The sequence below is a fragment of the Hydra viridissima genome, unplaced genomic scaffold (genome assembly GCF_058129835.1).
Source record: "Hydra viridissima isolate aposymbiotic clone 2 unplaced genomic scaffold, HvirCarnegie_v1 scaffold_3, whole genome shotgun sequence".
In the NCBI taxonomy this organism is placed as follows: Eukaryota; Metazoa; Cnidaria; class Hydrozoa; order Anthoathecata; family Hydridae; genus Hydra; species Hydra viridissima.
Window position 1 is genome coordinate 14,444,471 of NW_028324302.1, and position 12,620 is coordinate 14,457,090.

At 29.7% G+C, this 12,620-nt stretch overlaps 1 protein-coding gene and 1 pseudogene across 1 annotated transcript; both read right to left on the reverse strand.

Annotated features, from left to right (window-relative positions):
• Positions 1 to 440: 440 nt before the first annotated feature.
• On the reverse strand, positions 441 to 4,173 carry LOC149891131 (uncharacterized; annotated as a pseudogene).
• Positions 4,174 to 7,828: 3,655 nt separating this feature from the next.
• Positions 7,829 to 10,895, reverse strand: LOC149891132 (uncharacterized). The gene has a single exon (XM_090083444.1). The coding sequence runs from the start codon at positions 9,206 to 9,208 to the stop codon at positions 8,015 to 8,017; it is 1,194 nt and encodes a 397-aa protein (XP_089939570.1). The 5' UTR covers positions 9,209 to 10,895; the 3' UTR covers positions 7,829 to 8,014.
• Between the last annotated feature and the right edge of the window lie 1,725 nt (positions 10,896 to 12,620).

Sequence of the window (12,620 nt, forward strand, 5' to 3'; positions counted from 1 at the left end):
ATTTTCGGCCTGAGTTCTAGCATTTCAACCAACTGGTTAGTGATAACCCTTTTGAGAGCGCTAATTTTAGGATGCTGACAATTATAGAGAAATAAGAAACTTTTCAGTTCTAGCCTATGACCTTGCAATAATAATATTTTTGACAACCCTTTTCTTTGTTGCTTTATGATTTTTTTCCATCTTTTTCTTTGACCTAATGGGGTTCCTGAAGGCTCTTTTCCTAATCCTGGCTTAAAATTGATATGTTCCTGTACTTTTAAACTGTATTTGATTCTATAAATAGTGCTCAAAGATGTTCCGACTTTGCTTCATTATCTGAGACTTTTTTATTTGGAGTAAATCAACCAATCACGTTTGGCTTCGATTGCTATATAGGATTATATCAGGCTTTAAAATTAATTTTTTTAAAAAAAAGTTTTTTAATAATCTTTCCTTTTATTCTATTTCATTTGCTCATGAAATTCACTTCTATTGAACATAGGAAGAAAATCAAGATATTTACTGACGCTCAATTCTTCCTTAAATTCGTGTTGCCTTAATTATTCTAACTCACTATTTATATTTTGCGATAAAAAGTTTTTCATTTTTGCAGTTGTGATTTGGCAAGATTATTTAATTCATTCTTTTAACATTAGTCAAGTGATTTAGTACTGTGTCTCCTCAATATTTGGTTATGCTATTAACAGGATCCTAGTTTTCACGCACCAAATATAATTATGCAATCGAATTCAAGAATGGAAGTACATTTATTGATATATTACATTAAATATCGCTATATATTACAATTATTTTATTGTTAGCAATTTGCAATAAATTAATTTCTTCTTTTCATGTTTAGTGTTCTGTTGTTAAAAAGTCTATAGTATATTTCTATACCTTTTCAGATGGATGGTCAAAATAAAGTATCGTTTCTCTGGTGCCAGTTATGCTTTCTTCGCCACTTTTAACGATTATCAATATTGCTGGTAAAACTCAAGAAACCTTGCTTTTTTCTGGAAACAAAAAAATTTTAAATAATCATAAAACAAGTTATGATTCTAATTTAGAAAAAAAAATTTAATTTGCTATTATACTATTTGATATGTGGAATGGAAATGTGAAATACATTCTGTTTTGTTCTCACTTGTATGAATCTCTTCTAAATTTTTTTTTTATATGAATAAAAAACAGTATAAAAGTAGTAACAAAGAAAATTTTGAATTTAGCGAAGGCTCAGATATTGGACGTCAGAATAGTAGAGACAATTATTATAGTCGGATGAGTCAAAGCTTAAAGTGAAAGACTTAGTTTAAAAAAGTAAACAAAATGAGACGAGCATTTGGCAAACAATTAAAACAAATGTACACTATTGGAATTGAAGTTAAACAAAAGCTTAATGGTTTGGGGTTATTTTTCAAGAAATGAAATTACTATAATGAAACGGCCTGCGAAAGCTCCTGACCTAAAATCCTATTGAGAAGTTATGGAAGAAAGTTGATGATAAAATACGTTTGCATGGCAGGCTAAGAAATGCTGAAAAATTGAATCAGAAACTTCAAACTGCTTGGTCACAAATAAAACAAGTTCAAGTGATCAAACTCATCGATTTTATGTTTCATAGATGTACTGAGGTTGTTAAGAACATTTGATATCAATTGGGCTCAAAACATTCCAGTTGGATATAGTTAGCAATAACTCGTGAAATACTTAAATTATTTTCAAATTTTTTTATAACGACTTTCTATATACACATATTTAATTGTATTGATGTTTTACTAATACTATCAGATTATCAGTCCAAATTGAGTAAACATTTAAATAATCGGAAAAAAAATTTGGAAATTTTTCTTCAAAATCCAACCTACTCACATTTAAAAATTGAAAATTGTCAAAAGTCGCTAAATCTTCAGTTGAAGACATTGCGGAGATATAAGGAGACTCAAGCTATCGAAAGAAAAGGAGGCAGTGGAAGGATGAAAGGTTTTGTTAACAAAAACAAAGTGAATTCGATCATCCGGTCAATTACAAGAAATCCCAAAGAGATCTTACCAAAAAGTTAGAATGCTGTCGTTTGCTTGTAAGATAAGCACTCAAGAGCAAGGGTTTGAATGCTTACACCAAAGAAAATTTATAGACTTGAGAAGATTGCTTCATAAACTTGAGAAGATTGCTTCGTAAAATGTTTTCTTTCTCGACCAAAGAAGACGGTTGCGATAGAAAACATTTAGCTGAAGATTCATCTTCCAGAAAGTTCATTAACGCATTTTGGACAAATTTGGCCGACAAAAGTGTTGGAAAAATTCTAATAGAGAGAAGTTTAGTTGCTTTAAAGAATGGCGCAAGATTATAGTGTAAAGTTTCTTGGAATTTCCAATTTTCTAATAACAGATTTAGTTTCTTGAGTTTACTAACTTGTTTTTCTGTTAACCCATTGATAGTACCAGGATCTATAGTAATTTTATTACAAACATTTTTAGTATTAATTATCTTATTTATCATTAAAAGAGTTGAGTTCCAACGTACATGAAAATCTAACGATGAGTTATTTTTTTTTAGCCCCTCTTTCTTAACCTCATCAAAAACAAATGATTGCAATATTGAAGACCTTTTAACAAGAGCCAAAGTTTTTCTTAACCTAAATAAAATGATGGATGAAAAGTTAAATAACTGATTAACAGTTTCATCTGTTGATGCTTCTTCCTCCTCGCTACTTTTATCATTATCCGAGCTCACGTTTTCCGTTTCATAAGTACACGCATTTTCTACTTGATTGTTTACATTGTGCATTACAAGCTGTTCGTCCGACGATATATTTTCATTAGACTCGATATCGCTTTCATTGTAGTTATTGTAATAAATAAGATTCTCGTCGATATCTGATATGCCATCTAATAAGTTCTGTGATGGTTTGGCCCACAACTTTATTCCATGATTTAAAATGAGATTTAAGTTATGACAAACGCATGAAAGCCGTAAAGCTATAGATCCCATCGCCTTTTTAATGTCTTCAGCATTGTCTGTTGTTATTGAAATAATTTTAGTATTAATTTTAAGTTTAGCAATTTCTTTTTGCACGAATGCTGTAAGTCTACTACTTAATTGTCTTCCGTAAAATCTACGAAAGCAAACTATATTTGATTTGTATTTAAGCTTCTATGTTAAATAATACGCTGTTATGCAAAGCCAATAGGATCCAACCCTATTTTTCCACAAATCGGTTGCTAGAGCAATATGGGTAACTGACTTAGGTTTAGCTCTAAGATCGTTCTTGCATTGATAGTATTGCTTTCTCAATCGCTTTGCTATTGTCTTTCGATGAGGTGGTTTGTAAAGTGGAGCAAGAATGTTTAGAAGGCGTTGCATACCAGGTTTATGAAAATTGTAAAAAGGACGGCCATCTTGAATAATGCAATTTATTACGGCTTCATCTATTTCATCTTTGTTCTGCATCCCAATTAATTTATCTTGAACGAGTAATTTTTTTTGAGAATCGTAAAGGTACTCAGATTTTTTATGAACATGGAAAATATGTTTTCGCAGATTTGGTTCAGGCCCACACACAAGGTTTCCATTCTCCGGGCACATCAAACAAACATACTTATTTGTGTTGGCAACAAATGAAAATAGGGTCTTAATAGGTAATGGTTTTATTTTACGGACTGATTTTATAACTTGATCATCGTCGGTATCAGAGTTTGAACCTACAGCACAAACAATAGTTTATAAAAATATATTTCAAGTATCAACGCAAATTAAAGACTGATACAAATACATGACTGTACAGCAAGTAGTTATTCTGGGTCATTTACTTTCTTTGACCTTTCTATTTTCATTCGCAAGTTCATCTTAATATTTAAATAAAATTTACAAACATACCTGAATATACAATATTGTCACCAGATAGGCGTCTTGCTTCAACAGTTGGCGTGTTTGTTTCAGATAAAGACAAACATTTCTGGCGATGTATGTTAATAAAGTTTTGCGTTCCAAATAAAGGTCTTTTAGATAATTTTCTTTTTTTGTCTTTTTTTCCAGTCATTTTTGTCGAAAAAATTAAACAAAATTAATATGGTGCTTGCCTTGTTTACGAGAAGTCTCAGATTCAAATCGTAAATAAAGACCCTGATAGTAATTTAATTTAATTAGTTTTCTCAATCATTTTTATGGTTTTGAAGTCCCACACAGAATAGTAGGATTTATCGAACATAAGGTAATTAAACGATCAGTTTGAAATATACATAAAGAAAAAGTAGAACATGTGAAAAAATCTTGATATTTGAAGTTCGCCTAAAGAATGATTTGAGAAAAGTAACTTAACACGTTCGCTACCGAGCTATTTTAAACCATAGTCATAAGAAATAGATAGTCTGGCCACTTGCGGTATTCCTTTGATCAACTCTTTGTTCGCATTTTTTTCGTGTCCAGTCCGCTTCAGAGTGCACAAAATTTGTTTTCATCGATTGTTTATCTACGAACTGCTTGTTTAAATTACATCTTTTTCATCCAATATTTTGAATGCCTGGTGCTAATTGTTCTATTTATGGATGCAGTACTTCTAGGAGGCATAAGGGAGTCTCAATATTTAAAGTTCCCGCTTCTAACGACAGTTTTAATACTTCTTGGAGGGAAAGTCTGATTGCCATTATTCTTAAAGATCGTTATGAAGATTTAAGTTTGAAGACTATTTTATTAAGTTTGAAGAAAATAAGAGTCTGTTTATTTGTGAAAAGCATTATCTTCCAGAAATGATACTTTATAATGATAAAAAAAAGACATTAAAACCTGGATCATTGCCGACTCTGTGCTTACCAAAAAAATCTTTCACACCATCAATTCCTATAAAAAGAAAATCTGCATCTGCCATCATTGCTAAAAAAGATGCTTTAACGACTTCAAATAATATTACTGCCTTTAAGCCTCTATATAAATCATTTGAAGAGTTCTTAAATCGTATTAGCAAGTTAAAAATTAATGACTGGACCATGAGTTTGAGTCCTGTTGTGGCAGAGTTTAAACTTTATGATACAATCCACACATGTCCTCGATATGAAATATATGTTGATGATAGTCTTGCTTTCACCATTCGTGTATATTCTTGGCTCATTCCAGATGATCATTTAATATATACAAAATACAGAAGATCTATGCAACATATTTCAGCATCTAATCTTTTATCTATTGTTACTTCTTTTAACCTTTGTTCTGGAATAACTGATGTCTTTGCATTAAAATCAAATCTTTATATTAAACATTGTATTTCAAAAAAATTTGATTTATTTTCATCTACGAGTGAGTTTCCCTTAAACCAGACAGAGTATTTTCGATCTCAGTCATGTATTATGCTGATTGAGTGGATGTTATGCTGTTCACAATGTAAAAGAATTGAAAAAAGTGAAATTAAATGTTTGAAAAAAAGATTAGCTACTTCTAGTATCCCTGCTAAATTAAATGCACCAATTACATTTACATCTCCAGATCGTCTGAAGCTTACATTACAGAGTGTTCGTCTAGAAAATAAAGAATTAAAAAAAGAATTAGCTTTGATGAAGCAAGAGATTGAAAATTCATCACTAGCTATTAGTAAAAATATTGAAAGTGATTTAGTTCAAATTATGGCAGAAGCTGATAAAAGTCAGATTTCTCCATTTATGAACCTGTTTTGGGAGGAGCAGCAAAAATATTTAAAATCCTCAAAGCAAGGGATTCGTTATCATCCAGCAATAATACGTTACTGTTTGGGATTAGCTGCAAAATCACCAGCTGCTTATGAAGCAATAAGGTTAAATGAGAAAACTCATTCTGGTTTTTTAATTTTACCAAGTCGTAGGCGATTGCGTGACTATAAAAACTATGTAAAGCCCAAGTTGGGATTCAATAAAAACATAATAGAAGAATTAAAAGATAAAGTCATTAATTTTTCAGTTCAAGAGAAATTTATAGTCCTAGTTCTTGATGAAATGAAAATTCAAGAAAATCTTGTATGGGACAAACATTCTGGAGAATTAATTGGTTATGTTGATTTGGGTGATCCTAGTGTTAATTTTGCAACGTTACAACAAGCTGATAAGCTTGCTTCTCATGTTTTAGTTTTTTTAATTAGAAGTATTGTAAATCCTTTTAAATACAGTTTTGCAAATTTTGCTACTACAAATATTACATCAGTGCAATTATTTTCTCTATTTTGGAAAGCTGTAGGAATTTTAGAAATCTCTGTTGGTTTAAAAGTAGTTGCTGTTACTTGTGATGGAGCATCATCGAATAGAAAATTTTTTAAAATGCATTTTAATCTGACTGAAGAAGAAGATATTAATGGTAATGTTGATGTGACTTACCGCACTGATAATCTATTTGCTGATGATGATGATAAAAGATTTATATATTTTATTTCTGATGTTCCTCATTTAATTAAAACAGCAAGAAACAACCTTTACCATTCTGGAGCTGGTAAAAGCAATCGTTATATGTGGAATCAGGGTCAACATATTTTATGGTCCCATATTTCTGATTTATTTTATGAAGATTTAAAATGTCAACTACATGCATGTCCAAAGCTAACTGTTGAGCACATTAAAATAACTCCATTTTCAGCTATGAATGTTCGTTTAGCTGCACAAGTTTTAAGTGATTCATGTAGTACTGCATTAAAAATCTATGCACCATCAGATACAGCTGGGACAGCACAATTTTGCAAATATTTTAATGATTTTTTTGATTGCTTAAATGTTCGGAATACAAATGATTGTATATTAAAATGCAACTCTTTTTTGAAACCATTTTCTGACACAAATGATGTTCAATTTACATGGCTTAGAGAAACATTTTTAAAGTATCTTTCTGATTGGCTTTTTTCTATTGAATCAAGATCTGGAAATTTTTCAAAAAGTGAGAGAAGTAATATGTTTATTACTTGGCAAACTCATGAAGGTTTAAAAATCACAGTTAATTCTGTTATTGAACTTGTCAAATTTTTAATTAACAACAATGTAAGTTATGTATTAACTGAAAGGTTTTGTCAGGATCCTTTAGAAAACTACTTTGGACAGCAACGGTCAATTGGTAGAAGAAAAGATAATCCTTCCTTATTTGATTTTGGTTTCAATGATAATACCATTCGAAATCAACTTATATTTCACCCAATTGCAGGTAACTGTCAAAATGTCAATGAATCAAACAAAATATCAAGGGAGAGTACAACACGTATACCACGCAGAAAATGGTCCAACTCTGAAAAATGTATTAATATGAAAAGTTGACTTTTCAAGTGATTCAATAAAAATTTCCCTTATGTCTCCTTGTACTGCTGAAAACAAAGAAAAACAACATACATAAAAACAGCTATTTTCATAGCCACAAATCTTATTAAAAATGTTAAATGGCATAAAATATTGATTAGTTACATTAGAATTTTTTTTATATTTGTAATAAACTAAATTTCAGTTAATTTTTTAGACATTTCCTTACATTTACTTTTGTTACAATATAAACAGGCACCTATTATTCTTTTTATAAAACCTCTACAGGTATCCACTTCCCCCCAAAAAACTAGTGATTTCACAGCCAGATCTAAGTTAAGATTAGTTGATGTATGCATATAATATATATATATATATATATATATATATATATATATATATATATATATATATATATATATATATATATATATATATATATATATGCATACATCAACTAATACACACACACACACACACACACACACACATATATATATATATATTAGGGGTAAAATTGATCTTTGAGTTGTTTTTGATCTATGAGTTATTAGTTGTTTATTATAAATATAAAACTAGTGTGTAGAGTTAACTTTGGACTTCATTTTTAACTATTCTTTGTTTTCTTTTAGATAAGGGAGGGTCTCTTACCTAGCTTTTATTTCTATGAACAAATAACAAAAATTTTTTAAATTAATTTTTTTAATGACAAATAATTGCTAAAGTTACTATGCCAAGCATGCTTTCATTAGATTTGTGGCTATGAAAATAACCGTTTTTAAGTGTAATATTCTACTAAACTTCTATAATCCAATTGATGTTTTTTTCATTTTTGAGCAGAGGGATTTTGACTTTATTTGATTCTCTTTGATTTTGTGGATACTTAGTTTTTCTTTTGCATATGAAAAAGATCTTACTCTGACATAAAGTGTAATCAGATGATAAAATAAGTTTAAAGACAGTTCTTTGGAAACTCGATTTGTGCAAAGACTACGAAGTTCAGATATGTTAGCCAAAACTCCACTGTTTTTTAAGGTTTCAGCTACAATTACCTCTGAATCAATTTTTTTTACAAAACTTTTACTTTGATGGCGAAAGAGAAACTCAACTTTTGTAAAAATTTCAAAAACTGGAGGAGACACTTTCCACAAACCACCACGATTTTTAGCATTCACAAATTTATCATAAGCTTCAGTGCACGTCTCTGGACTCTCAAAAAATTGTTCTGTTTTACCAGCATTAAGAAGTGAAAGGCAGTCTGTGCTTAACTTTTGCTGCCATAATCGAGAACTGCGAATTCTGCAATAAAATGTGCTAAATACATAACCACTTAGATAAAAGATAATTTCTTTATCTCTATCAGAAAATTCAACAAGTGATAAGCCATTTAAATTTAAAAAAGAAGTATTGTAAAGTGAGTTTGTAAGAAATGCTAAAACATGATTGCATAGTTCATAGCCAAGAAGTCTAGTTGATTTTTTAGTCAGATTGCTAAAAAAAATTCCTTGATTAACAGTTTTGTAAAATTTAGGATAAAATCTTTCAGCATCACCATCAGCTTTAAAACCAGCTATTACTGTCTCTAATAGAGATAGAGTTTGTTGTGAAGTATCTAAAATCATTGCATGATTAATCCTTAACTCATCTCTATACAAATCAGGATAGCATTCGTCGTTTATTAAGGTAGTAATGCTTTTATCAAGCAGATTTTTAAATTCATCAAGAAGAATAGGTAGTTTAGGACTTTGTATCGTTAAATCTAAAGGAATACTTTGATGTTTTGAATTTGTATGCCTTGTAAGTCCTCTTTGAGATATGCACTTCTTAGAACAAATTGTGCAAGAAAAGGTGCTATCAACTTGTTCACTAGATAACTCCAACACCAAAGCATCTAAATCTTTAACAAAATTTTCGTCTTCAAAAAAAATATCATTCTCCAAAGAAAAAAATAATGCTTCTTTATCAAATTCACCATAGAGTTCTTTCTGCGTTTCCATTTTTTGTGCACTCAGTTCCTGGCCGCCCGACAAATTTCAAGTGTTTTGTATGATTATAAGAAAAATCCAGATATTACGGCCCAAGTGACCAGACTATCTATTTCTTATGACTATGTTTAAACTATGCGTTATTTCTTTGCCGAGCCATAATGTCTACAATCATTAATTTTTGCCGAGGCTGTTTTGCGTGGTTTCATTCTCATTGCAAAGGCTAGATATCAACATCTCAATAAAAAAAGTATTTTTAATCTGAAATAATTCTATAGTATTTTTTATTCTGAATTTAACTAACAAAATAAAAGCACTACGAGTATACTCGTAGTTTGGCAATGGTGAAGAAATTTTTTTCTCCAGTGCCGAAGTACTCTTAACACCGTAATGAGTATAACTCATTGCGGCGACTACATCTTTTCAAGATGTAATTGAGAACTTGAAAGTTGTAATTAAGAAACGTAAGATGTAATTGAGAAATACAACATGTAATTTAGAAGTCGCAATATGTAATTGAGAAGCACAACATGTAATTAAGAAATTTTAAAATGTAACTGAGAAACCCAACATGTAAATAAGAAATCGCAATATGAAATTTGAAACATATATTATTAGCTTTTCTCAATTACAACTTTCATCTTCTCAGTTACATCTTACGTTTCTTAATTACAACTTTCATCTTCTCAGTTACATCTTTCGTTTCTTAATTACATCTTCCATGTTCTAAATTACATATTGCGACTTTTAAATTACATTTTGTATTTCTCAATTACATCTTACGTTTCTTAATTACAACCTTCAAGTTCTCACTTACATCTGGAAAAGGTGTAGTAATGTAGCTTATTTTATGCATTATTATTGTAAATAGTGTTTCAATTTTTTTGCACATGCACATTGGCAGTTATCATGAGTAAAAAAGGTAATTTATATTTTGTTTTCTAATTTGAAAAAAATCTAAATTGTTGTGTTTTTTAGACTAGAAGCTAAAATATATTTGAAAACTACATTACACTATATGTTATTAAAAATGTGAAAAAAAGTTTGAAGTACACAATAAGATGTTTTTTAATACATTAAAAAACATTTTAGTGTGCACAAATGTGTTTTATAGATGAGTAATTTCTTTTTTACAAATAGATAACTTATAAATTTATCTATCTCCAATTAGCTCAACACAGATATTCCACAATTGGATCAGCACATATGATTATGGAAGATTGTGAGGATAGTAAAGATGATGATATTGAAGATTCGGATTCATTTTTCGCTTATACTACTACGTCTTCGAGCTTGACTGCAATAGAGTCAGGTTCTGAAGATGATTAGCAACTTGCATTCGTTGCAAATGATTGAAGTGACAAACAGAAGAGAAGAGAAGAAAATGAAACCCAACATTATTAAAGATTACAATCAATACATGTCAGGAGTAGATAGGACGGAACAAATGGTATCATATTATAATTGCCTAAGAAAGACAATCAGATGGTATAAAAAAGTAGCACTTCATCTCTTTGATTCTTTTTTGTTTAATGCTTACTGTCTAAACAGCAAATATGCGGTAGATCAAACAATTTCCTTGCTTAAGTTTAGAGAATTAGTTGTTACGGAATTATTGGGTGAACGTTTGAATTAAATTGCGCCTCTAATCACCAATAATAGCTTCCACTACTTGTCTTCAATACCACCGAATGAAAAGAAAAAATTCCCAACCAAACCATGTCGAGTCTGCTCTAAAATAAAACGTAAAGAAACACGATATGAATGTGCTGTTTGTGAAAATAGACCTCCGCTATGTATTGACGAATGTTTCAGAATGTATCATTCAAAAGAATAGGTTTACACTTAAATTTTCATAATATAAAATTAAATAAATATCAATGTTTCATTTTTATCTGTTTTAAGCTATTTCTGTATTTATCCGCATTTAAATTAGGTTCCCTGAATTTTTAAAATAAAAATTTGAATTATATATATATATATATATATATATATATATATATATATATATATATATATATATATATATATATATATATATATATATATATATATATATATATATATATATATATAATTGTAATTCCGTTACGGAAAGAGCGCAAACGTTCAACGGCGTTACAGATTTAACAACTTCCAATATTTTTTACCTGTGAATATGATAAAAATGTGTTAGCGGTTTTCTTTATGACGATATTTGAGGGATATTTTTGGAAGACTATCCGGTATAAATGAACAAGAAAATTTGTAAAGAGAGGTTTTTTGGAGTTCCATTTTATCGATAAGTTTGTTGCGAGAAACCTAAAATGCTGGCCCAGTTTTAGTGCCCTTATTATAATCTCTTTTTATATGCCCTTATTATATTTAGTGTCCCTCCTTGTTTTTTAAATAATAAAAACATGTATACATAAAACCTTAAAAAAAACTACTTCTAAACTTGCCTTTCAAAGAATTTCTTCTTCCGAAATGGGTGTCTCCCAGGGTAAATGTGTCTTCTTCTTACTATGTTTAGGCTATTTCTAAATTAGTTAAGAAAGAAACCCGAGAACCCCACCCAAATATCCCCCTGAAAAAAACAACAAACTTTTTTTTAAATTAAAAGACTGCCTCTCCAAGTCCTAACCGTCACTTGTTATGTATACTATTTTGTGCATTTTCTCCCTAACAATCAGTCGATATACATATGTACACTCTGTGCACTAATTCCAAAAAAATAAGTCAATAAAATAAAAATAAAAGAGCAACAAATAAATTTAAAAATTTACACATTAAAAGTGGTATCAGGAAAAAAGCTGATACAATTATAAAACAGTAGAGCGTGTATAAGTATATAAAAAAAGCTATTTAGGCATTTTTCCCAGGAGGTTTTTTTAAGAAGGATATTTTTCTTGACACCGCCTGAATTCCATACGTTCCGTCATTGAAAATTTTCAAAAAGATTACTGTTCCAGCCTAAGACTAGTGAAATATTTCCATGTTCGGCCAGGAATAGAACTTTTTTTTTTAACCAGGGTCTAAGAATGGTTTCAAAGCAAATGCGAAATTGTTCCGGCGCTAGGAATGGTTTTAATTGTCAATATAATCACGGATCGCAGTCAATTATTGATATTTTTAAGGTGGACAAAGAAAAAATATCTGAATCTCTTCAGACCAGTTGTTACCCCAAATTAAATTAACTATGCTTTACTGCAAGTTTTGTTTCACTGCATTTCACTCTCTTATACAATTCTTTCAACTCCTATCAAAAATTTCAATCCTACCCTTTCAAAGAAATTTTCAATCTTATCTTTTCAAAGAGAATATTGACCAAAAGTAAATTTAATTACTTTTTAAGTATAGATTACTTTTAATTGTAACTAAAAGTTATTTAAAATGTAAATTTAAGTAATCAAAAGTAATTTTATATAATTTACTTTTAATAGCC